We start from the raw sequence: 27,561 nt of genomic DNA on the forward strand, positions 1-27,561 counted from the left end.
TGTGCATAAACACTAAGTAGAATAACCTTTATTTTTTTAAATGTTTGATGGAAACATTTACAGGGTTAACCACTAGGATTTAAAGTAAAATACCAATACCAGCAAATATTTGTTCTATGCATATATATACAACAGTTCTGTCTGGTTCTTGAATCTGATTGGTTGATAGCCGTGCAATATTTTGCCAGTAACAACACACAAAGGCCTCTTCACCCTTCACCTCTGTATATTACAGAGCAACAAGCAGAGGCGCTACAGTTTGACAAATATTACTGTTGTCAGACAACAAAATGTACGTTTGAGGCTTTTTTAGTCGAGAATGTAGTTGTTTAGATTGCAACTATGCAGTTTATTTGTAAGAATAGTGCCTATTTTAAAATATTTACAATTTCCTTTGTAAACAACCAAAAGCCTTGTGGTTTTTAAGGTGGACCAGCAACAGTCAATAAGAAGCTGTGAATAAGAAGCTGGATTCAGCCTTGTCCCTCCTTATCGCAAACACAACAGCAGTCTGGTGAGAAATCTTTGTAGACGGATGGTATTTCATGTCACGTTCAGCCTTATAATCTTAAAATGTGAGCAAAATTTGCTGTTTTGTCATCACCTTAAGGGGGTCACACACCAGAAGCACCGCTTCAAATTACGTAATAGAGAATCATTCAAATACTATAGCTCTAAAGTGACGTTGGTGAATTAGTAACAGCTTCTGCAGTTCTGACGTCACCTGCAGATGTGAATGAATTGCAGAAGAAAAAAGTTCCTAGTAAAAAAGGGGTTTTACACTCTCTGTGTTTGATTTTCTTTTTTATGTACAAGATTTTGCAGTCGAACTGTTGTATAAACACAATATCACACTCATAGCAGTGTGCTATGGCTGTTTATATCAGCACTGGTGGGACGCTAAGTCACTCGGCCTGCGGCCTCGTGCCAACGCACACCTCCCACCAGTGCTGATATATACAGCCATAGCACACTGCTATGAGTGTGATATTGCTCATATATATATATATATATATATATATATATATATATATATATATATATATATATGGAAAATATGTTGAATTAAAGATGAATGTACCCAAAATAAAGTTAATAAGTAAATAATAATAATAATATGTTTTATTTATAACACACTTTTCTAAAACCCAAAGCGCTTACAAGAAACTAAAAACAACAAAGCACACTCAAACAACAAAAAAATACAATAAAAATCACAGTAAGATACAGAAAAGAGATATCACAAATTAAAAACAGTCCTAAAAGTATGAGTTTTGAGCATTCCACAGTTTGGGTGCATGGAAAGAGAACGCCCTACCTCCCATTGTGCTGGGTCCAGCGTTATTTAGATGGATGTGTGAAGTGGTGAAAGAGGGAGAGGTTTGCATGAAAAGGGGAGTTTCAGTCCATGCTGCAGTTTGGCACTTTTACTTTTATTCAGAAAAATTTCATGCATACCCAATGTGACAAACGAGATATTGAATGCGAGGAACTGCTGTAAGAGTGGTATTCCTCCGCATTTCTCGGTAGGTGCAGAGACTCGGTAGGTGCCGAGAATAGCATCAAACAGCTATGTGTGTATAGACTATCATGTCACAAAATGTGTCAAATCCTACATGACTGTACTAGTTTGATCGTGTCATGCTAAGTTTTTTTTATATATATTCGACGTGCAGTATCAAATTCCATGAAAAACAACACTCTTCCACCAGTCCTTACTTCATATTCTCATATAGTACCTCAGTTTGTCACGGCGAATGAACAATTTGTTGACACATGAAGATGAAACTGCTGAACTGCAGTTAAAGTCGAAAAATTTAAAATGAAACACCCAAAATTACATGAAACTCTGGAGGAAACGTGGATAGACACAGTCTGCAAACGTTTGGTGGAATGATGCATTTGGGAAACGTAAAATCAATAAATGGCTAAAGATTGTTTTTGGAAACATACCCAGGGTGGTTGCTAGAGTTTGGTTTTACAGTTGCAAGGGTATTATGAGAAGTTGAAGGGATATTCTGGGTTGCTGTTGTTGCTAAAGGTTGCTAGGTGTGTTTGCAAGGAGGTTTGTAGGCCATTGACAGGCATGTGCACACATAGGGCTCAACCTGTGCAGTGCACATGCCCTTTTTAGTCTTGGATAGATAGTGCCCTTCCAGATCTGAAGTGCCCCCGCGACACCCCCCCCCCCCCCCCCCCCTACATGCCTATGTCACTACATTATCCTGTACATGCCCCTTGGATAGTCTCTGCACAGGGCTAGCCTTTGCTATATGGTTACTAGGCTATTTTGTGTTGTTTAAATATGCGGTTGCTAGGGATGAAGTGTGGTTGCTTTTCTGTCATTGCTTTTTCATTTTAGATTTTTGGTCAAAATTTGTGTTGTTGAATTTCTTGTGAGTTTAGCTGTTAAAATCTTAAAAGGTCTAGGAGTAAATCGCCCACTGAAGCTAAGCTAGTTGCGCCTGGTCAGTACCTGGATGGGAAACCACATGGGAAAGCTCGGTTGCTGCCGGAAGTGGTGTTAGTGAGAACAGCAGGCGGTGCTCAACCTGTGATCTGTGTGGGTTTTAACGCCCCAGTATATTGACGGGGATGTTAAACCGAGGTCCTGACTCTCTGTGGTCATAAAAATCCCTGGATATCTGTTAGTAAAAAAGTAGGGGTTTAACTCCGGCATCCTGGGCAAATTTGCCCATTGGCCTCCGTCAATCATGACCTCTTAACCATCCCCATATAGTAATTGGCTTCATCACTCTATATAAATGCTATATAAATGTAATGAATTATTATTATTAAATAAATCAAAAATGTATAATAATATTGTGGCGAGGGGGCGTGGCCGAGAGCCGTGGGAACGGGGTGAGGCCACCGCGTAAGTGGATACACGTGCGGTGCGCACCTGCCTCGGATCCCACGGAAGGAGCTCTGGACAATAAAGGGAGGACCGATGGCAGAGGAAGCCGAGAGAGGACCGGGCCCGGGCATATTGTTTAACTTTTGCTTTCAGTTTGACGGCAGTCTCCGCGAGGAGCTGCCGCCCGTTTATTTTGGTTTAGGCGGCAGTCTCCGTGAGGAGCTGCCGTCATTGTTATTAATAAATATTTTAAACCGGCGTCGGTTCTCCGCCTCCTTCTTCCCGGCGGCCAAAGGGCCGTAAACTTCATTACAGTGGTGCCGAAGCCCGGGAGAAGGAGGGACGCGTTGTCCAGATGCCCTCGCCGCTGAGAGAGGGGGCGAGTGTTCGGGAGTTAACCCGAATGGGGGAGAAACCCGTTCGTCTGCCCAGAGTGCCGGGGCGGCCTGAGGCTGGCGAGGAAAGGATCTGCCTGCTGCCGTCTCCCAGCATGGGGAGGAGCAGGGGACGCGGGGCTCACCACCGGAAGGGAAAGAGCTGAAGGGAGCCACCCCACAGAACCCGGGGGAGTCGCCGCGATCCGCCATGATGCCAGAGCCTGCATCCATCCACCGAAGCGGGAGCGGAGCAGGAGAACAGAGATGCCGCCAGCCAGCCAGGAGAACCGCCGCCGGACGCCAGAAGACGGACGGGTGGATAGATTCCTCCACAGGGCTCCCAGCACGTCGTCGCATCTCTCAGCTGGTGGAGGACCGAACCCCAATTTTTTTTTTTTTTCTCTCTCCCCTTTCTCGGTCTACTCTGTCTTTCCTCCTTTTTTTTCCATCTCCTTTTCTCTCGGCCCGTCTCATATAGGTCTCGCGGGTGCTGTGGCGGAGTATGCACAGACACGGGGTGCCCCCGGCCTGTGATGGGAGATGGGGGTATGTGGCGAGGGGGCGTGGCCGAGAGCCGTGGGAACGGGGTGAGGCCACCGCGTAAGTGGATACACGTGCGGTGCGCACCTGCCTCGGATCCCACGGAAGGAGCTCTGGACAATAAAGGGAGGACCGATGGCAGAGGAAGCCGAGAGAGGACCGGGCCCGGGCATATTGTTTAACTTTTGCTTTCATTTTACATTTACATTTACATTTAGTCATTTAGCAGACGCTTTTATCCAAAGCGACTTACAAATGAGGACAAGGAAGCAATTTACACAACTAAGAGCAACAATGAATAAGTACTAAAGGCAAGTTTCAGGTCTGTAAAGTCTAAGAAGGGAAGTGTTAGTAGTTTTTTTTTTTTTTTTTTTTTTTTTTTTTTTTTTTGTACAATTAGTGTGATATTCAAAGAGGCAATTGCAGCTTAGGAAGTGAAGTGGAGACTAAATAGTTGAGTTTTTAGTCGTTTCTTGAAAATAGCGAGTGACTCTGCTGTTCTGATGCAGTTAGGGAGTTCATTCCACCAACTGGGCAGATTGAGCGTGAGCGTTCGCGAAAGTGATTTTTTCCCTCTTTGGGATGGAACCACGAGGCGACGTTCATTCACAGAACGCAAGTTTCTGGAGGGCACATAGATCTGCAGAAGTGAGTGCAGATAAGAAGGTGCTAGGCCAGAAGTCACTTTGTAGGCAAACATCAGAGTTTTGAATTTGATGCGAGCAGCAACTGGCAGCCAGTGCAAACGGACTAGCAGCGGAGTGACATGTGCTCGTTTAGGTTCATTGAAGACAACTCGTGCTGCTGCATTCTGGAGCAGTTGAAGAGGCTTGATAGAGTTAGCTGGAAGCCCAGCTAGTAGAGAGTTGCAGTAATCCAGTTTGGAGAGAACAAGAGCTTGAACAAGGAGTTGAGCTGCATGTTCAGATAAGAAGGGTCGGATCTTTCTGATGTTATAGAGTGCAAATCTGCACGATCGAGCAGTTCTAGAAATGTGGTCAGAGAAGTTTAGTTGGTCATCAATCGTTACTCCAAGGCTTTTCACCATTTTGGATGCAGTAATGGTTGCCCCATCCATCTGGATTGAAAAGTTATGGTGTAGAGTCGGGTTGGCAGAAACTACAAGCATTTCCGTTTTTGCGAGGTTCAGCTGAAGATGATGATCTTTCATCCAGTGTGAAATATCCAACAGGCAGGCTGAGATACGAGCTGGAACCGAGGGATCATCAGGATGAAAAGAGAGGTATAGCTGGGTGTCATCAGCATAGCAGTGGTAGGAGAATCCATGTCTCTGGATGACTGGTCCTAGAGATGATGTGTAGATGGAGAAGAGAAGTGGCCCAAGAACAGAGCCTTGAGGTACCCCTGTGTTTAGATGCTGTAGGTTGGACACCTCTCCCCTCCAAGACACCCTGAATGACCTGTCAGAGAGGTAAGATCTAAACCATTGTATAACAGTGCCCGCAACGCCCAGTGACTCAAGCGTAGATAGCAGGATCTGGTGGTTGACAGTGTCAAAAGCAGCTGACAAGTCCAGCAAAATGAGGACTGATGATTTAGAGTCTGCTTTAGCCAGTCTGAGATCCTCCACGACCGAGAGCAGGGCAGTCTCAGTTGAGTGGCCTTTCTTAAAGCCGGATTGCTTGTTGTCCATGAGATTGTTTTGAGTAAGAAAGTCCAGGACTTGATTGAACACTACTTTCTCCAGAATCTTGGAGACTGCCGTCAAACTTTCAGTTTGACGGCAGTCTCCGCGAGGAGCTGCTGCCCGTTTATTTTGGTTTAGGCGGCAGTCTCCATGAGGAGCTGCCGTCATTGTTATTAATAAATATTTTAAACCGGCGTCGGTTCTCCGCCTCCTTCTTCCCGGCGGCCAAAGGGCCGTAAACTTCATTACAAATATGCATTCATCAAGTCAGCACAATATATTAATATATATTCAAAATCTTATATCTTAAAATATATATCAATAAAGAAAATGTCTCAGGTAATTTGCAAGACGATAGTAGAGACATGTTTGAGCTGGTATTATACTCTTTGACTGGTGAGCACAGGTTATATAACTGTAATCACAGAGTGAATACATAACCCGACTCCCACGGGGCTAGAAACATCTGTGCAGTCGATTTAACCTCTGAAGAAAGACACATTAAGGACATCCTGGGGTGACCAACAGTAAACACTCAAGTCTATTAAAGCTTTCTGTTTAATTTAGCTATTTAGGCCTTTAATTCACATCACCGTTAACCATACCTTCACAAATGTGTGTGGCCTTGATTTTCAGATACCATATTCACTGCTACGAAGGCTTCAAATACTTTTTTTGACTTACTAGTTCATTTGGTACATTTGGAATAATGTTAATAATCAGCATATTTTGAAATTTTAGAGAGAAAAAAAACCCTGACGTACATTTAAGTGTGTTTATTCCACCTATGAAACATCAATGCACTGTACATTTAAAACAATTTAAAAAAACATTTACTGACAAAATCAACATAAGAAAATAGCTCGATGTAAAAACGACATTCATGCTAAGCAACATTCAATTCATTTTTTTTTTTTGGCACAATCAAATACTTAAATCGCAAACATTAAATACGTCTATAGTGCCTTGTTTTCATGGCACAATACAGTACAGTAGCTACGGTATGATTCGGTTCGGGTCAGCCTGACCAGCTTAGTGTTTCTATTGACAACAGTACTCTTAGGCCAGGGGTGTCCAAACTCAGTCCTGGAGGAACGCTGTCCTGCACAGTTTAGCTCCAACTTCCTTCAACACACCTGCCTGAAAGTTTCTAGTACACCTAGTAAGAGCTTGATTAGCTGATTCAGGTGTGTTTAATTTGGGTTGAAACCAAAATATGCAGGACACCGGCCCTCCAGGACCGAGTTTGGACACTCCTGCTTACGCCATCATCACATCAAACACATTTTTCTTTGTGTTGATTAATTTTTGGCAGTAATCTTTTTGCATGCTTTTTTTGCACACACCGCCTCCTGTTAGAACCATTTTTTTTTGACAGAGTGCACTGTGTGCCTGCAGTTAAAAAATACTCCTGAAAAACCACCGGACATCATGTTCTCCAACACTCCCGAAAGCTAATTTATACTTCTGTTCCGAGTGTGTTTGGTAAATCTGGAGTTGTTTTTGCACATTCACATACGACAATACCATAATGTGCACCTTTAAAAATGTAACTACACATTGCAGTGCCATATAGTGCAAGAGCTGTGATTGGTTGGCTTGGTAGTGGTGGCGAGGCCTAGAGCAATGGAAGAGGAGCTAGGCTGGGTGTGTTTAATAAGTGTTGAGTCTCCTGGAAGAGCTCCAGATTAATAATATTGTTTTGTAAATAAAACCTTGAATGAGTGAGTTTGAGCTATTTGTCAGTTAGTTAGGATTGCACACATTTCTGGAGTAAACTTTAAACACCCGTGTAGAAACTTGACACAGTATATGTAAATCCTAGCATTTGGGAAGTGTTATTGTAAGAGCAACACAAGTACTAGGCAACCACTATTACAATGGCCTTAGTGCTGGAGCGCATGACATCAGGTGCTTTTTCTGCCCAGTGTTGACTTTTTCAACTGCAGGCGCTCCAAGAGCTACGTTAGGTGCAGCAGGCAGTTACAATGCAAAGCACCCAGTGTGCATAAACAGAGTGCAAAATGCTCACTGCCAATAGTAAACAAATCACTGTTCAGAAGATAATTTAGCTCTACCCTTTAGTAGCATACTGTGGCACTAGGCACCCTTATGAAAGGGGCCCAAAAAGTGGAACAGTACGATTCACTGTTTTGGTACTTCTGACAGTGGAAATGGAAATAAATGCATACCATACTGTACTGAATCATACCACTCAGTGGTAGTGAATGTGAATGATTTGCAAAAAGCATTCTTGCATGATTTGAGATTATAGAGAATGGTTTTACAAACTTTTTTCATTCTGCTTGTGTTTCGTGAATTCCCTTTGTTTGATTTCATCATTTGATCATATAAAACCCACAGTGTGTGACACTTGAAGGAACTATTTACACAAACTTGAAACATACTTAATATTACCAAACTTTTACATAAACCAATAACGACAGTGTGATGGTGCTAAGTTCAAGAGGAAATAGAGCAAATGCAAATATAAATCTTTGTTTTTGCAAACTTGGCTTTGATCTGAAGGCCTAAAAATGAGTAAAACCAGTTGATCCTATTAATGCAGTAGATTATCGTGCATTACAAAACACATGTGGTCTCTTTTTTGTTTAGCTTGAGATTTATATATATATATATTTAAGTTAAAAGTGCATGTAATAAAAACGGATGTTTTTGTGGCTCTTCTTCTTAGGCAACTTTCCTTTTACATCTGACCTCTGTCGGGCCGCGCTGACTATTGGTTAATAGTTTAACCAATCGTTTAATTGGTTAATTTGAACAAATAGCTACTTAGGCACTGTTTAGCAATCGCACATTCACCTTATACAATTATGAATCCCATTTTTTTTTTTTTACAATCCAATCAACTCTTGTAAATATGTTACATTGTGGATGCAAAAGAGTTCTAGTGCCCAATTGTTACAATCCAATAAATTCTCAAAGTTTTTTGGTAGAGTTTTCAAAAAAAGGCTAATTCTGAAAACGTAGTCGCGCTAACATTTCTGGAGACCCTTAATTATGTAGCCGGAGGTACGTATGGCTGCATTTGATTTTTTTTAAGCGAAAGCTACTGGGCGATATGACGCCGTTCCTCTAGGCGCTTACCGGCTGACCGCTTACCTCTGTGTAGAGGGCTTTTCTGCTGTTAGTTAGCTCGTCGTGTACGTTGGCGGACTTGAGATTCAGAGAGGAGTTGACCATGACGACGACGACCGGGTTCGAGTGCGGGGAAGAGCGGTTCCAGGGATCTGTTCTTCGTAGCTTGCTTAAACGATCTAAAATGATTTGGCAGATCCTGGATCTTTTAATCCTGATAATTGATCTCTGGCTAATTTGGTTCTTCAAACAAGTTCGTGAATTGGATTAAAATGACTGGATGAACTGTTCTGAGATTGTTACGTGTGTTGTGAAGGACTGATCTATCGATCCTCGAAATCATGATTAGCAATGCAACGATTGGCTGACCAGGTTTGAGCTAGCAGAACTGTTGCTATGACAACAACTCTCAGATCAGTTTTGAAGAACGAAACGATCCTGGATCATGTCAAATCGTCAATAACCAAATCCAGCTAACTGAGTAATCCACGTACGAAGAACGGACCCCAGAAATCAGGTAAGACAAAAACAAAATCTAAAAAGTAAAATAAACGAGTGAACAACAGGGTGAGAATGTGGCAAAATCCTAAAACTTGGTAAAAATCAGACAAGGGCTTTTCTTTTTCTGGATGGCTTTTGTAAACCGTCGGTTGGGTTTAAGGAAGTAAGCGGGCGGCCAGGTCAATCAGTAGAATTTGTTGGGTTTAGGAAAGGAGGAGGGTGGGTCAGTCGATTGGTCAGTCGCCCAGTCAATCATTCAGTCAGTCGACAGCGGCCTCTGGTGGGTTTACATGAGAACAGCGCAGCCGCGAACAGCACTCCGAGAGACATTTAAGATGCAAAAATCAGCCGGATTTGCGAAAACAAAAACTGCAAAAATACCTACCTCCTGGGACGTATTTCGCGGAACTACATTTTCAGAATTAACCTAAATTGAGCGTATCCATTTTCAATTGTAAATACAATTTTTTTGCTCCAAATATCCAATTTCAATCATGAACGTATCCAATTACTTTTGGTTTGACAGTGTTAGTTTGCATTAAAATGGTCAGGTTTTTTTAAAGTACTTCCTCGTTCTCCCGATCCAAATTGTTGTACCTCACCGATAAAGAATCCTTCAGCATGATGTCATCAGCAAATTTGGCGATTTCCACAGGGGTGACATCATCATGCCTCTTTGAGACATCATCGGAATCCATGCATGTCGAGTTTTGCGTACTCTCCTCAAAACAGATGCCAAGAGCTTCCTGTCGCACAGTGACGTCGCTAGCAATTTTCGCATTTTCTTTCAGCGTGATGTCATCAATATGCTTGGCCTCCTCTTCTAATTCTTCCGGAATTGAAGGCGGGAGGCTTTCAATGTCTGAGTTGCTGAAAACGTACCCTGGTAGCGACGTGTGTATGTGTGAGGTGTGTGTTAGCGATCCAACACTAGGTCGACTAGTGCAACGGTATATCCTGCTGGTGAGGAGGGCAGAGCTTCGGGTCACAGACGTGAGCTGAGATTGATTGCTAGCGCCACTGTTGTTTAGTACTGACCCGTAGCGGTAGTTAGCCAAAACCACTGGGCCTTTCCAATCAAACGCTAGCGTCCAGCGGAGCCAGGTCTTGCGGATTTCAGCCTGGACCTGGAATAATGACAACATTAAAACTGTGAACTTTGTGAAAGAGTATGAATATGAATTCAGTTTCAGCTTGACGTACCTCTCCATTGCAGAAGCAGTAGATAATAGACACAAAAAATCCCTGAAAGAGAGCAAAAATGTGGTTGTAAATGACAAGTAGAAAGGAGACCACAGTACAAATGGGAGAAGGTTTCTTGCCAAACATGCTAATTGTTTTGGACTCTCTATTTAATTTAATTTATTTGAGGTTTTATTTCACAAGAAACAGTGCATGATGCATATAATAGCTACAACTGTGCTATTGCTACTCCCAGTGGATAAAAAACTTTTTTTTTTTAAATTTAACATCTTGTTTACATAGAAATATGCCACACAGCGGACATAAAATAAATTGTAATGCTTATTTCCTTTTACAATCAAATCAGTTCCTAACAGATACATTAAGATTACATTGTAAATATGCAAAAACACAGAAGAAAAGCTTCTTAGGATGGCCAGTTATTACAAAAAGATTTTAACTAAAGTTTAAAAAAAGCTTCTGATGCATAATATTAACAACTATTAAGTTATTGTAACTTATATTTCATTATAAACAGCTAAACACAAACAAACACTTATTATCCACCTCTGCACCGACTAACAAAATACACCACCTGACAAAAGCCTTGTGGTCAATTCCAGTTCTAAGAGCAACAAATAATAGCTTGACTTCAAGTTGATCATTTGGAAATCGTGGCATAAGGTAGATTTTTATATTTATCATCTGTTGAACTGCATCCCAATCATCACAATTACTAAAGAAGACCAGCATGGACCCAAAATTCAAAGTTTAGTAAAGGAAAAATCAGGGTTTGGGGTTACATTCAGTATGGGGGTTTGCGAGAGATCTGCAGAGTGGATGGGAACATCAACTGCCTGAGGTATCAAGACATTTGTGCTGCCCTTTACATTACATCAGGATAGCGCTCCTTCTCATACTTCAGCCTCCACATCAAAGGTGCTTCAAGATTGGCCTGCCCAGTCGCCAGAAATGAACATTATTGAGCATGTCTGGGGTAAGATAAAGGAGGCATTGAAGATGAGCCCAAAGAATCTTGATAAACTCTGGGAGTCCTGCAAGAACGCTTTCTTTGCCATTCTAGATAATTATTAATAAGTTATTTGAGTCAATGCAGAGATGTATGGATGCAGTCCTCCAAGCTCATTGTTTCTGTTAAGTGACAAGACTTTTGTCTAAGTAAAGTCAGACCTTACTGTAAAAACCAAGGCATGATTATGTTTTATTTTGGTAAAATAAGAGTAATCTAGAGGCCTTCTGACTAGAAGTCAAGTTATTATTACTAAAACTAGGATAAAGGCGACAAGACTTTTGTCAGGTAGAGTATAAACATTTTGTTTATTATTTCACCCCCACAAAACAATATAACTATTTAACAGTAAACAAACTCATCAAAAGCGCATCAACAATTATCATTTAAAATGACCAAGTAAGAAAATATGTGGATGTACCTCCTAGCACCTTTTAATTACATTCATTTAAAATAACTTCAACTTTTATTTCACAGAACAGACAGCAAACCAAAGAAAAAAAAAATATATATATATATATATATATATATATATATATATATATATATATATATATATATATAATGAATTTTCTGATGGATCTCAGCATCAACTAATTTCACTTACTTCACACACCAACGAGTATATAAAAAGGTCTTATGATGTACCCTGGCACCAACATTTAATTTCATTTGTCTACATCTTATCTATTCAATTATTTCATAAAGTGTTTTTGTATTCGCTTCACCGTTTCCGCTTCTAAAGATAAGCTGCAAAACACTTTGGGAATATGAAAGCGCTGTTATTTATCACGTCGACTGAACAAATTAAACTGAAATGGGAACAGACACTTCATTATACATAATGTTCTCACAAATGAGTGTTTACAGAGAGAAGAAACAAAGTGTAAGTGGGGAAACTCACCTGGAACGAGTTGAAGAAAAGTTCACAGTACATGCGCAGCTCCCAGCCGAGACCTGTGAACGTGTGCGGCATTCCTACAAACACAATGTAGTGGACGCCGAAAACAAGAACCAGAACCAAGGTGGACTTCGCCAGCTTCCTGTGAACAGACAGATACATAGTGAGATTTTGGGGATTTTGAAACATGTATTGCAGTTTGTAATGTAGCGGTTCTTGATCAATGATTGGTTGAAGGCTACATTATTAGCTCTCTTGTGAAATTTTTACTCTTTTTAAAAATATTTTCACAAGCGGAGAAATTTCACAGTATTTCCCAGGCCCGGATTGGCCAATCGAGTGGACCGGGAGAGTTCCCAGTGGGCCGGTCCGTTTTTTGGCCGCTAGGGCCGGTGTTTCTGGCTGTGTGCACTCTCAGCAGTCACACTTTTTAAAATTTATTTATTTATTTGACCATAGCCTCACTCTTTTTATTCATTATTTTGCCACAGCTCCGCTCTTTTATTTATTGTCTCGCAGCCCCATGAGCAAAATGCAGCCTGCAGGTTAATAATAATGTAACTATAATTTCGGCCACACAAACTTTACAGCGCCATTGTGGTCCAGTGGTCAGTGCGTTGCGTTTCGACGTTGCCGATCCGTGTTCGATCCTCACCTGAGTAATTCTTCTTCTTCTTTTTTTTCTTTTTTATTGTTAAGACACAAAACTGTAAGGTTGTTGAACATTTGAAGTTCTAAAGTAGCTGTTTTCTTGAAAAAGAAGTGATAGTGTAATTAGAAACTGAATTGGAAATGACCTTATTTTAATATAGTGAGTCGGGAACTGAGGTGGGTCAGTCTAATGCTTGAAACTCCAGGGCTGAAAAGGAGTCCCATTCAGGCCCTGGTATTTCCTATAATGTTTTTTATTCTGGATAAAGTCTTTGGCTGGAATAAAAATATAACAAATGTCCAACTGAAGGTAAGTGCGGTGTTAATGAAGTGATCCAAAAACTAGGGACAGCTGATGTGAAACAGATATTTGACTGTGGTTGCATTCCAGTCCAATTTTTTATGCCCTTCACTCGCTCATTTATCTTTATTGTCCACTACTGGTAGAGCATGTGAATGGGTTTAAATGAAATGCTCTAAACCACAGGTGTCAAACTCAGTTCCAAAAGGGCCGCAGCTCTGCACAGTTTAGTTCCAACCCTAATTAAACACACCTGATCAAACTAATTGAGTCCTTCAGGCTTGTTTAAAACCTACAGGTAAGTGTGTTAGAGCAGTGTTGGAACTAAACTGTGCAGGGCTTCGGCCCTCCAGGAATTGAGTTTGAAACCCCTGCTCTAAACCCTTGAGCACTTGGGAACTACTATTTTGCATCATCACAATTGCATTGTATTCTGGGATATATCAGTTCTAGAGTGAACATAGGAAACAGACTCACTCCCTCTGTCAAAATCTAGGGATCGAAGGTATATCGATGTTAACATCCCTCGTTCACTTGATGAAGTGGAACACACTTTAAAATGGTGGCAGGGATTCCCCCGAGGGAACAAGTGAAGGGAAGTTTGTACGTGAGTGTCTAGATCATTTCGAGTGTCTAGATCAACAGCATTTCGATTTGCGTGACTAAAGTGATTCAAATAATCAAGGTATTTCACAAGTGTTTCAAGATGTGATATACCGAGAGAATCTGTGTTTGATTGATAGGGTCGAAATTCAATCGTACATAGCCTAGCACTAGATTACAGTGCACATGTGGAAATGGTGACCAGAGTTCAAGTCCAGGCTTTTACAGAAAGGCAGAAATTTAATTAGAAATTTGTCTTTAATTACTGTGCATTTGCATGACCAAAATAACACATTTATTCACAAAGACTGTTAAAGCACAAAAACAGAGCAATAAAAAAAAGTATATTTAAAAATCACTACAGTCACTTCACGGTAGATTTGAACTCATTTTGTTTGCATGCCACCCAGGAACATTAACCATTTCCTTAAATCACCTGATGAATCGATGTGCCTTGTAATTTGTCAATTTGCTTAACTGTTGCTAAAGCGGTTCTAGAGAAATACCTGAAAATGACCAGGTTTCACCTTAGAGAAGAGTTTCGAAATGTTTCCAATCCTTGACACATTTGCTTCGGCTGTTTCAGGGTTTTGCCCACCAATATTGCCACAGAAACAGGAAGCATCAAAAACACTCTAGCAATCAGTATTAACAACACCATAGCAACCACTCGCAACACCATAATAACCACTCAGAACTCCTAGCAACCCCTCAGAAAACCAAAACAACCAAATACAGAAGCCAGAAAAACCAAGCAATCGCCTTCATTGCAATAGCAACTACACAGGACACTCTAGCATACAGAAAGAACATGTCACCAAACATCCTAGCATACACCCAAATCACCCTTGCAGCCAAAAACAACATGTCAGCAAACAACCAGAACAGGATCTGGCCCAAAATACTTGAGCAAAAGTGAAAAGGTACTCCTTTTGAATAAGTATTAAAACATAACATAAAAATCCTAGAACACCATCTACAGTACAGCAGGGGTATCCATACTCGGTCCTGGAGGACCAGTGTTCTGCATATTTTCAGCTCCATCTTGCCTCAACACACCTGCAAGGATGTTTCTAGAAAGCCTAGCTAGAGCTTGATTTGCTAGCCCAGGTGTGCCTGGATTGGGGTTAAAATTAAACTTTGCAAGACACCGAATCTCCAGGACCAAATCTGGACACCCCTGATCCCTGTATCTACATTGCAAACCACGCTAGCAACTGCCAAGAACACCCTAGTGACCACCTGCATTATATACAACCCAGGACAAAGTACCAATCACTTGGAACACCCTAGTAACCATCTTACAGCTTACAACAACATAGCTACTAACAAAACCATAACAATCAACCAGAACACATAAAAACCACTCAAGACACCCTAACATAAACGCACAGCACCACAGGAACCATCAAAAACACCCTAATAACCAGAATACCCCAACACCCAAAAATAACACTAGTTATCACACAGAAAAACAATGCAATCACACAGAACACCCTAGCAACTGACCAGAAAACACTTGATATCAAACACCCAAGGATACACCAAAAATACTCTAGCAACCATACAGAACATGTCAGAAAACATCCACAACAGTATCTGGCCCCAGATTCTTAAACAAAAGTGAGAAGTTCCACATTTTGGTTAGGTTTTTATAAAAGTTATATAGAAAGTAGAGAAATGTTTCATCATACTGAATCATCTTCTAGTTCACGATGGGATAATTAGCACAAACTATTTGTCAGAAAGACATGCAAAGTCTTGTTTAAAGCGGGGAAATGACCAACAGCAAAGGTCAAAAACATTTATCAAGTGCTTTCAAAAAAATTCCAATACAGCACAGGGAGACAAAAATACAGCCCTCTCCATCCTTTACACACTCCTACTGTATAAATGCATCTCTTTTTTTCTAAAGCTTGCATCATGCGAACTAAAATCTTTGAAATTTCATTTTTTTGGGGTGGAGAACACTTTCAAAGAGCAATACGTGATGCAGAGATCCGTAAAAACATCCCCGACAGAAAACAAGAATGTGTGTTGAATTAATAACGACTAGCGACAGAGTTTTGTATCATTTTCAAGCACAGCTCATGTTGTCTATTCATCAGCTACGATTAATTATTTCATTGATTTACATGGGCCATTTTTTTAAAGCAAATATTGATAAGATATGATTGTGATTAATTAAATGAGACACATGTTGACTCCTATAATGTTTACTTGATACATTTTTACAATACCACGTATCCACTATTGGTAAAACAATCACTGAACATGATTTACAATTGATCTAATATACAGTGTTCACTTTTTTGGAGATCAGTCAAATAAACAAATCAGACGAACAAACACTCATATTTTACTATTTTCCACCAAACTCTGAACTGTGAATGGTGTTCTGGGAGCTAACGACTTGTTAGAACACCATATAAAACTGTTATCTTCAACCTAGAACACCATACAATCCCACCCAGAGCACCCTAGAATCCAGCAATCTTCCACTCTAAGCACCCTAAATATTCTACTATCTTCTACCCAGAGCATCCTAAATATCCAACTATCTTTTACCCAGAGCACCCTAAATATCCAGCTATCTTTTACCCAGAACACCCTAAGATTCCAGCACCCTAAATGTCCAGCTATTTTCTACCCAAGACACCCTAAAATCCACCAAGACGCCCCTAAATATCAATGTTTCAACCAGAACACTTTAAAAAAAACGTAATCTTCTACCCAAAGCACCCTAAATTCCAGTAATCTTCCACCCAGAGCAACTTAAAGTTCAGTAATCTTCCACCACCCTAAAAACACAGCTTTTTTCAACCAGACTACTCAGAACACCCTAAAAATCTAGCCATCATTTAACCGGAGCCTAATTACTGCCAGAGCACCCTAGAAACTACTGAGAACACCCTAAAACCAGTGATTCTCTACCTAGTGCACCCTAAAAGCTCAGTGATTTTTCTACCAAGAGCCCCCTAAAATCATTAAACCAGAGCCTAATTTCTGCCAGCACCCTAGAAACTACTCAGAACACCCTTTAAATCCAGGAAGCTTCCACCAAAAGCACCTTGAAAATCTAGCTAGCTTTAACCCAGAGCCTAATTCCCACCAGGGCACCCTAGGAACTACTCAGAAAACCCTAAAAACTAGTGATTTTCTACCTAGAGCAACCTAAAATCCAGTAATCGTCCATCCTGAACACATCCTGAAAAAATCTATAGTTCAACCAGAGCCCAATTCCTACTAAAGCACCCTAGAAACTACTCGGAACACCCTACAAATCCATGCATCTTTAACCCAGAGCCTTATCCTTATCTTTCCCTCCAGAAAACCCTAGAAACTAGTCAGAGCACCCTAAAATCCAGTAATCTTCTAGAGCAGTGGTTCTCAAACTTTTTTTCATCAAGTACCACCTCAGAAAAAAATTGTCTCTTCAAGTACCACCAAAATGAGCAGTATTGAAATAGAGTAGCTTAGTAGGCCCAGTAAAGCAGCTACAACTCTGCAAAGTTAAAAAACGTGGCAGATTACCTCAGAAACATAGGCTAAATGTCATATATGGCACATTATATACATCATTTTTGATCAATTTTGAAATGTGTGTAGCATGTACATGACATATTTCATTCCTCCGCGTACCACTAGAAGGAAGCCTGCGTACCACTAGCGGTACACGTGCCACAGTTTGAGAACCACTGTTCTAGAGCACCCTAAAAATCCAAAACCCAGAGCACCATAGAAACTACCAGCAATCTTCCACCCAGAGCATTCTAAAAAAATCCAGCTATATTTAACCTAGAGCTCAGTTCCTACCAGAGCACACTAGAAACTAGTCAAAACCAACTAAAACTAGTGATCTTCTATCCAGGGCACCCTAAAAATCCAGCAATTTATCACCCAGAGCCCCCTAAAAATCCAGCTACCTTTAACCCAGAGCCTAAAATTACTACCAGAACACCTTCAAAACTAGTGATCTTCTATCTAGAGCACCCTAAAATTCAGGAATCTTCCACCAAGAACACCCTAAAAAGCATCTATATTTCAACCAGAGCCTAATTCCCACCAGAGAACCCTAGAAACTAATCAGAACACCCTAAAACTAGTGATCTTCCATCTAGAGCACCCTAAAATCCAGTAATCTTTCAACAAGAACACCCAAAAAAGCATCTGTATTTCAACCAGAGCCTAATTCCCACCAGAGAACCCTAGAAACTAGTCAAAACACCCAAAAACTAGTGATCTTCCATCTAGAGCACCCTAAAACCCAGTAATCTTCCACCAAGAACCCCCTAAAAAAGCATCTATATTTCAACCAGAGCCTAATTCCCACCAGAGAACCCTAGAAACTAGTCAGAGCTAGTCAGAACACCCTAAAACTAGGGATCTTCTAGCCCTAACCCTAACTAGGGATCTTCTAACCCTAACCCTAACCCTAGAAACTAGTCAGAACACCCTAAAACTAGTGATCTTCCATCTAGAGCACCCTAAAATTCAGGAATCTTCCACCAAGAACACCCTAAAAAGCATCTGTATTTCATCCAGAGCCTAATTCCCACCAGAGAACCCAAGAAACTAGTCAGAACACCCTAAAACTAGTGATCTTCCATCTAGAGCACCCTAAAATCCAGTAATCTTTCACCAAGAACACCCTAAAAAAGCATCTGTATTTCAACCAGAGCCTAATTCCCACCAGAGAACCCAAGAAACTAGTCAGAACACCCTAAAACTAGTGATCTTCCATCTAGAGCACCCTAAAATCCAGTAATCTTTCACCAAGAACACCCTAAAAAAGCATCTGTATTTCAACCAGAGCCTAATTCCCACCAGAGAACCCTAGAAACTAGTCAGAGCTAGTCAGAACACCCTAAAACTAGGGATCTTCTAGCCCTAACCCTAACTAGGGATCTTCTAACCCTAACCCTAACCCTAGAAACTAGTCAGAACACCCTAAAACTAGTGATCTTCCATCTAGAGCACCCTAAAATTCAGGAATCTTCCACCAAGAACACCCTAAAAAGCATCTGTATTTCATCCAGAGCCTAATTCCCACCAGAGAACCCAAGAAACTAGTCAGAACACCCTAAAACTAGTGATCTTCCATCTAGAGCACCCTAAAATCCAGTAATCTTTCACCAAGAACACCCTAAAAAAGCATCTGTATTTCAACCAGAGCCTAATTCCCACCAGAGAACCCAAGAAACTAGTCAGAACACCCTAAAACTAGTGATCTTCCATCTAGAGCACCCTAAAATCCAGTAATCTTTCACCAAGAACACCCTAAAAAAGCATCTGTATTTCAACCAGAGCCTAATTCCCACCAGAGAACCCTAGAAACTAGTCAGAACTAGTCCGAAACTAGTCAGAGCTAGTCAGAACACCCTAAAACTAGGGATCTTCTAGCCCTAACCCTAACTAGGGATCTTCTAACCCTAACCCTAGAAACTAGTCAGAACACCCTAAAACTAGTGATCTTCCATCTAGAGTACCCTAAAATTCAGGAATCTTCCACCAAGAACACCCTAAAAAGCATCTATATTTCAACCAGAGCCTAATTCCCACCAGAGAACCCAAGAAACTAGTCAGAACACCCTAAAACTAGTGATCTTCCATCTAGAGCACCCTAAAATCCAGTAATCTTTCACCAAGAACACCCTAAAAAAGCATCTGTATTTCAACCAGAGCCTAATTCCCACCAGAGAACCCTAGAAACTAGTCAAAACACCCAAAAACTAGTGATCTTCCATCTAGAGCACCCTAAAACCCAGTAATCTTCCACCAAGAACCCCCTAAAAAAGCATCTATATTTCAACCAGAGCCTAATTCCCACCAGAGAACCCTAGAAACTAGTCAGAACTAGTCCGAAACTAGTCAGAACTAGTCAGAACACCCTAAAACTAGGGATCTTCTAGCCCTAACCCTAACTAGGGATCTTCTAACGCTAACCCTAACCCTAGAAACTTGTCAGAACACCCTAAAACTAGGAATTTTCCATCTAGAGCATCCTAAAATTCAGTAATCTTCCACCAAGAACCCCCTAAAAAAGCATCTATATTTCAACCAGATCCTAATTCCTACCAGAGAACCCTAGAAACTAATCAGAACACCCTAAAACTAGTGATCTTCCATCTAGAGCACCCTAAAATCTAGTAATCTTCCCCCAAGAACACCCTAAAAAAGCATCTGTATTTCAACCAGAGCCGAATGTCCCTCAGAGAACCCTCAAAACATCCTAAAAACCAGTAATATTCCACCCAGAGCACCCTAAAAACCATTGGACTTCTGCCAGCCCTAGAGTGCCCTAGAGAACACCCTGAAAAAGCTATATTCCTAAACACCTAATAATCGAGAGCACCCTAAAACAGCTTCTTTTGACCTAGAAAACCCTAGAAACAAACTCAGAACACTGTCTATCTATCTTCCACCAGAACACTCTGCTGAACACCCATATCTTTAGTCTTATGGTATGTACATGGTATATCAAGGCATTTTCAAAAGAGTGTTATTACTTCAGTCTCCATGTGGATGGGGAGTAAAGCCATGGGAAACAGCGAGAACTCTGAGAGATTGAATTGTAAATGAAAGTTAGAGAAAGCGAGCATGAGATTCAAAGTCTCTCTAAAGACTTATTATTACATTACAGCTCAGAAAATGAAGAAAGTTGAGCAGAGCGGAGTTTAGAGTAGGCAGCAGTTCTGCTGTTTTCATCTTCTGAAATAAAGTGTCGGGAAGGTTGAAGAGATCTGTGCCGAGCTCGAATCAAATGCAGATTGCTTAATTACTTCAAGTTCAGAGCATGTCTGACTCTCATTAATAGTAATATGTGACTGTGCCAGTTCATCCGTAATGTCATTAACGGCTTTCATTGCTTATATTTAATTTCACTTAAGGTTATCAAACCCGTGTGGGTTTTAAACCCATCTTCGGCAGCAGCTTTAATACTCCACAACTGTGCGATAGGACATAATACATACTGTATCTACTCATCTGCCGGCCACTGTATTAGGCACATCGCTCATTAGTGCAAATAACTAATCAGCAAATCACACGTGTAGAGTGACTCTTATATTAGTATGTATTTAGGGCATGTAGATGTGCTCGAGACTACCTGCTGAAGTTTAAAATGTTAAACTGAGGCTCAGTATCACCACATGAACACATCTTCAAAACCACAGCTTTTACTAAGTGGTATGTCCGTTTGTCTACAAGTTTCAGGTGACTGAAACTGAAAACTTTCTGGAAATAGCCGCTATAAATATAGTTTTCATGATGCCTCATGATGTCAGCGTGTTTCTAATGCGCATCTCAAATCAAATTTTTATATTGTGCATCTAATTTATTTTATTTGGATCTAAGAGTGTTTTCATACCTGCCTTATTTAGTTTGGTTGTATCGCAGAGTTTGTTTTCCCTCTTGGTGCGGTTCATTTGGGCAATCGCACTCAAATGCTCACCAAAAGCAGACTAAAAAAGCATACCGAGTCCTCCTTGAAGAGATGATCTCAGACTGCTTTCGAACAAACCATGGAGTGGTTAGATTGTGGAGAGAACATGATCCAAACTTAAACAGACCCAACCAGAAAAACTGCACCTTTTTGGACTACTCCAACTGCCGTAGTCCAGTACGCTATGCATTATTGGATGTGGAGGAATAATATTATTTGACAGCACTTTACCAAGAATTTTAAACAGAGAAAGAGAGGAAAAAACATTACCTGATGGATCGTTGGTAATATTTCCGGAAGACGACCTTGTCGCAGTTTAGCTCAATTAATTCACGCGTCCTCCTGAGGTGACTTGCGATGCGCCTTCGCCATTTGCAATGCATTAAAACATTGTTTTCCAGCCGCAGCCGCACTTCATTCTCGAAATCAGTGCCTAATTTCTGAATTGGGAGGTCCCGGAACAGATCGGGGTAATGAATCCGACATATTAACGGAGGATGTAGAGGTCGCGCGCGCGATAGTGGAGACTGGGGGCGGGGGTTGGATGGCGGGGCTTTGGATGGCGGAGGAGTGTTGGATGGCAGAGGGGTGTTGGGATGAAAGTGAAGAGCAGGGGGTTTTGATAGACGAAACAGATGAAGGTTAGGGAGTTGCGAAAGAAAGTGAACAGCAGACGGGGGAGGATGGCAGTTAAGGAAGGGGATCGGTAAAATGAGATGCCAATTTTAGCACAAGTTAAGCCTTGCTCGAAATGTATAGTTTGTCCAAAGTTAGGTATACAAACTATATAGGATACTATGACCAGGGATACAATCAGCCAGCGCAGTCGTAGCTCCACAGTAAAAAGCCACATTTTGTTTCTGCCGGTTTGTTTACTTGCGGGAGATCCATTGGCATTTTGACACATGTTAATTTTGACCAATCGGAAAGTAGTTTTAGAAATATGTTCAATAACTTCTGGCCAATGAGTGATGTGGATTTTGTCACATGACTGCATTTTGGTTCTTTTCAACTGGTTCGGACCAAAGCAATCAGTATGGCGCGAAAACAACCCAAAAGGGCAGAATAATGCTACAATGTATCATTTGTTGCCCTTGGTCCGGACCAAATGAATCGAACCACTGATGTGAAAGCACCTTAATTGATCCAGCCAGTCACTTCCTCTAGTTTACCCACGGGATGTTGTTTATCTTACAAGAATTTTATTCTCAAGATGAATCTGACTTTAAATGTGCACGTGGATGCGATTTTAGGCAAATTTCCTACATTCATGTAAATTGTGTTGCACATTCTGCACCATTCAAGGTGCATGAAGCTATTTGCCTCTGTTTAACCATTTGAATTGATTTAGCATGAGGCTTTTATCACCGCCTGTTGATTTGGCATGCCCTTGACAGTGCATCACAGTTTGTGTTTTCATGTTTCCAGTGATTTTTTTTTTTTTTTAATAAAGCAGAGAAACTCAAATAACTGTGTACGTGTGGACATGGCCTAAGCTGGAGGATAGGGATTTAAGTGACTTTACACATGCTAGAGGCCAGAGGGACTGGTCTATTTCAGAAACTGCTGATCTACTGGGATTTTTTTATATACACGGCCATCTGTAGGGTTTACAGAGAATGGTCAGAAAGAGAGAAAATATCCAGTAATGAGCAGTTCTGTGGGCAAAAATGTCTTCTTGCTACCAGAGGTTAGAGGACTGACTGATTCAGCTGATAGAAGGTGTAATAACACTGACAATGTTCACAGTGTCCATCTTGCTCTGGCTACAATGCATAAATGTCTCCCAATTATCTACTGGGTTATCAATTATATATTTTACTGTGCATAACCTGGGAATCACTTATCAGAACTACCACACAAAACACTGCAGCTTCCACCCATAATACCCTAAAATTATACAGAACATCCTAGCTTTTTAACTAAAGTTTTAACCACAGAGAACACCTACCAATTACCTGGAACAGCTCAGAAGTTATCTAGAACCCTGTAGCAACACAACTACACTTTCTAAATCCTAGACCACCCTAGTAACTGCCAAGAACACCATAGTGAACACCTACAGTAGTAGGTGATAGTAGGTAGTAGAAAAAACACCCAGAACACTAACAAAAGTAACCTAACCACCTACAACACCACAGTAACCATCATAAACACCCTAATCCCTAATCAGTAGATAGCCTAGAATCCAGAACATCATAGCAACCACTCACAACACCATAATAAACCACCTCAACTACAACCCAGAACCCCTGGCAACCACTTAAACTACTTTAACAACCAACTAACAAAACTACCACTAACGGAAACCAAGCAACGACATAGAAAACAAGAGCAAATACTCAGAAAATCACATAAACACCCTAGCAACCACATTTAGTAGCTACAACCCAGAACATCATATAAAAGCCATCACCTAGAGCACCCTTGCAACTGCCCTAGCATAAATCAAGAACATGTCATAACACCCTTGAAACCATCCAGAATACCATTACCAATCCCCTATAACACCCTAGCAACGATATAGGACACCTCAGTAAATGCCCAGAGCACCTTAGCAACCACCTACAATAGCTATCATTCATAACACGCAAGCAACCATCTAGAATACTCAAGGAATCCTCTATAGCAGTCTAACAAACCACCCAGAGCACCCTAGCAGCCATATAGAATACATCAGCAAATACCCAGAGCACCCTAGCAACAACCAGCAGTAGGTATTATCCATAATACAATAGCAACCATCTTGAATACCCTAGCAATCGCCTAGAGCACCCTAGCAACTAACCAGAACACCCAAACACACATCCAAAACACCCTAACAACCACCCAGAACATCATAGCAACCATATAGAATACCTAGAACACCCTAGCAACCATCTACAATTGCTGTCATTCATAACACCCTAGCAACCATCTAAAACTCTCTACCAAGCACTCAGAATACCATAACAACCACGTAGAACACTTCAGTAAATACACAGAACACCCTAGTAACCTACACAAACACCCTTGCAACCAGCCAGAACACCCAAACACACACTCCAAACACCCTAGCAACCACCCAGAACACTATGGCAACCATATAGAACAGTAGCAGTAGATAGCCAGAGCACCCTAGCAACCACCTACAATAGCTATATTTAATAACACCCTAGCAACTACCTAGAACTCTCTACTAAACACCCATAACATCATAGCAACAATAAAGAACACCTCAGTAAATACTTAGATCATTCTAGTAACCATCTTTTGAAGCTGCTATCCATAATACCCTAGAAAACACTTTAAATACCCTAAGAATAACCTAGAACACCCTAGCAACCAGCCTTAGCACCCAAAACACCCTAGACACAATGGCAACCATATAGAACACCCCAGTAAATACCCAGAGCACCCTAGCAACCAAAAGCAAAAGCGATCTTTCATAACACCCTAGACACCATCTAGAAATTTGTAATAAACACTCAGAACGTCATAGCAACCATATAGAACACCTCAGTCACTACCCAGAGCACTCTAGTAACCACTCACACTAGCTATCATCCATAATACCCTACAAACCATCTTGAATACCCTAGGAATCACCTAGAACACCCTGACAACCAACCCAAAACACCCTAGCAACCACCCAGAACACCTTAGCAACCATATAGAACACCTAAGCAACCACCTACATTAGCTATCATTCATAACACTCTAGCAACCATCTAAACAGCCAGCACATTAGAGCAACCATATAGAACCCCTTAGTAAATAACCAGTGCATCTCAGCAACCACCTAGAGTAGCTATCATCCACAATACACTAGCAACCACCCAGAAGATCCAAACACACCCTGAACACTCTAACGACCACCCAGAACATCCTAACAACGGTATAACATACCTAGAACACCCTAGCAAACACCTACAATAGCTATCTTTCATAACACCCTAGCAACCATCTAGAATTCTCTAATACACCCAGCACATCATAGCAACCATACAGAACACCTCCATAAATACTAAGAGCACCCTAGTAACCACCTACACTAGCTATTATCCATACCAATACCCCAGAAAACATCTTGAATAAACTAGGTATCACCTAGAACAGCCTAGCAACCACCAAAAACACCATAGCAACTGCTTAGAGCACCTTAGCAACCATATAGAACATCTAGAACACCCTAGCAACCACCTAAAACACCCAAGCAACCGCCCAGAACACCTTAGCAACCATATAGAACAACTAGAACACCATAGTAACTACCTACAATAGGTATCATTCAAAACACTCTATCAACCATCTACAACTCTCTAGCAAACACCCTGAAAACAACTTAGTAACCCCTTAGCAATACCCCCCCCCCTCCAAAGTGAAATTCCTTTGTGTCTGTGAATTATAATCTGTATGCGCCACTTCAGCAAATCTAAAAAATTTCAGAGCATCATTACGCAAAGGCAGACAGTGAAGCTGTACTTCAAAGCCAAGCGAGGATATTATTATTACAGACAAGAGGGATTTGCTTGATTAACGGGCAGCTCTGATAAGAGACCATGTCTATACAGCGAGTTACAGACTATTAGTCAGAGAGATCCGGTGACTTTCACCCAAAGGGAGACGCGCTGTTAATCAAAGCAGACTCTCCCTCTATTTCTCTCGGTGGAAAAAAGCCTTTCAAACACCCTCCGGAAAATTACAGTCCTCTCCCGGATAGCTCGACAATAATGTCCAAACACTCCACCTCGCCGACAACAAGCAGCAGAACCAGCAAAAACAGAATCAGGCAGCTGCATGAAGGCATCATATATCAGAGAACGCAACACCTGCACTCGTAGCCTTATGGAATCAGATATCTTCAGATACTGTTTGATTTGAGTTTAATTTGTCACTGGTAGAAAACAATCTCTCGTCCAATATAACATACCGTACAGATGTTTGAAGGAGGTCGTGTGCCAGCATAACAATCATTTCATGCGCTCACCTGTATTGTTTACGTGTGTCGTATCGGCCTGCGTTGGTTTCTCGGATCTTCGTCGCCAGGACTCGTACAATATTTACAAACAGAATGAAATTCAACTGCAAGGAAGATAAGACAAACAAAACGTGTTTAATTCACAGCTGGACTGTTTAAAATTTAAGATGTTCAGGGGAATACAAATCTCTCTATCTCTCTCTCTATATATATTACATTTATTATATTTAATATTATATTGTATTGCATTTACTCATATTTAGTCGATTTTTTCAGATGATCGTCTGTCACAAATACTGCAGAAAATCATGGTTTCGGTTATTAATGTAAGTTAGCTTAGCATGTTGTTATCATGAATTAGCATGTTAACATGTTGGTAGTTTGTTGGTAGCGTATTTTATTGTTAACTTGAGTTAGCATGAGTTAGCTTGTTAACATGTTGTTAAGATGTTGTTATGAGTTAGCTCGTTGTTGCATGTTGTTAACATGTTATTAGCGTGAGTCAGCATATTAGCATGAATTAGCGTATTTTTTGCATGTTGTTAGCGAGAATTGTTTGCGTGATGTTCGCTTGTTGGTAGTGTGTTTTAGCATGTTGTTAACGTGTGTTAGCATGAGTTAGCTGGTTGTTACCATGTTAACATGTTAACGTCAGCATTTTGTTAGCATGAATTTTTAGCAAATTAGCATGAGTGAACATGTTGGTGTGATTTAGCATGTTGTTAGCGAGAATTAGTATGAGTTAGCTTGTTGTTAGCATGTTGTTAACATGTTGTTAGCGTGAGTCAGCATGTTGTTAGGGTGAATTTACGTGGTTTAACATGTTAGTATGAGTTAGAATGTTAGTGGGAGTTAGCATGTTGTTAGCGTGATTTAATATGAGTTGGCTTGTTGTTAGCATGTTGTTAATGCTAATTAGTATGTTGTTAGCTTGTTGTTAGCATGGATTAGCATGAGTTAGCATGTTGTTAGCTTGTTTTAGCATGAATTAGTATGAGTTTGCATGTTGTTAGCTTGTTGTTTGAGTAAGTAAACATGATTTAGCTTGTTGTTAGCATGTTGTTAACCTGAGTCAGCATGTTGTTAGATAGAATGGCGTGTTTTAGAATATTAGCTTGCTGTTAGTGTGAGTTATCGCGTTGAAAATGTGAGTTAGCATGTTGTTAGCATTAATTGGTGTGTTTTTAGCCTGTTGTTAGCATGTGTGAGTTAGCATGTTGTTAAGATAGGTTAGCATGTTGTTACCATGTTGTTAACATGAGTTAGCATGAGTTAAAATGTTGTTAACATGAATTATCATGTTTTTAGCGTGTTGTTAGCATGTTGTAAACGTTGTTAGCATGAGTAAGCATGTTGTTAGTGTGAATTAGCATTTTGTTAGCATGCTGTTAGCATAAGTTAGCATGGTGTTAGTGTGTTCTCTGGGAGCTTTCTTTGCCATTCCAGTAGACTTTAATAATAAGTTTG

General features: G+C 40.7%; 1 protein-coding gene and 1 long non-coding RNA gene across 4 annotated transcripts in view; both read right to left on the reverse strand.

Annotated features, from left to right (window-relative positions):
• Window positions 1-6,183: 6,183 nt before the first annotated feature.
• Window positions 6,184-27,561, reverse strand: part of pth2rb (parathyroid hormone 2 receptor b) — a 64,678-nt gene continuing 43,300 nt past the window's right edge. Inside the window, exons 10-14 of one of the 3 annotated variants that reach the window (XR_015521760.1) lie at window positions 26,104-26,198; window positions 12,139-12,277; window positions 10,226-10,267; window positions 8,349-10,149; window positions 6,184-6,508 (exon numbers count right to left, since the gene is read on the reverse strand). Coding sequence is in view for 2 of the 3 variants with exons in the window: in XM_087304022.1 (XP_087160148.1) it covers window positions 9,580-10,149; window positions 10,226-10,267; window positions 12,139-12,277; window positions 26,104-26,198 (846 nt within the window). In the remaining variant the exon portion in view is untranslated. Of the gene's footprint in view, window positions 10,150-10,225; window positions 10,268-12,138; window positions 12,278-26,103; window positions 26,199-27,561 lie in introns of all 3 variants that reach the window. The other 2 variants (XM_087304022.1, XM_087304023.1) reach the window with 2 other exon arrangements.
• Window positions 12,832-25,800, reverse strand: LOC147838457 (uncharacterized). Its single transcript, XR_015521764.1, has 4 exons — window positions 25,069-25,800; window positions 19,180-25,032; window positions 17,390-17,684; window positions 12,832-17,065 (listed from the first exon to the last, which is right to left on the reverse strand). It is a non-coding gene; the product is annotated as an uncharacterized LOC147838457 (long non-coding RNA).

Source organism: Danio rerio, chromosome 22 (assembly GCF_052040795.2).
Source record: "Danio rerio strain M-AB ecotype USA chromosome 22, GRCz13ab, whole genome shotgun sequence".
Classification (NCBI taxonomy): domain Eukaryota; kingdom Metazoa; phylum Chordata; class Actinopteri; order Cypriniformes; family Danionidae; genus Danio; species Danio rerio.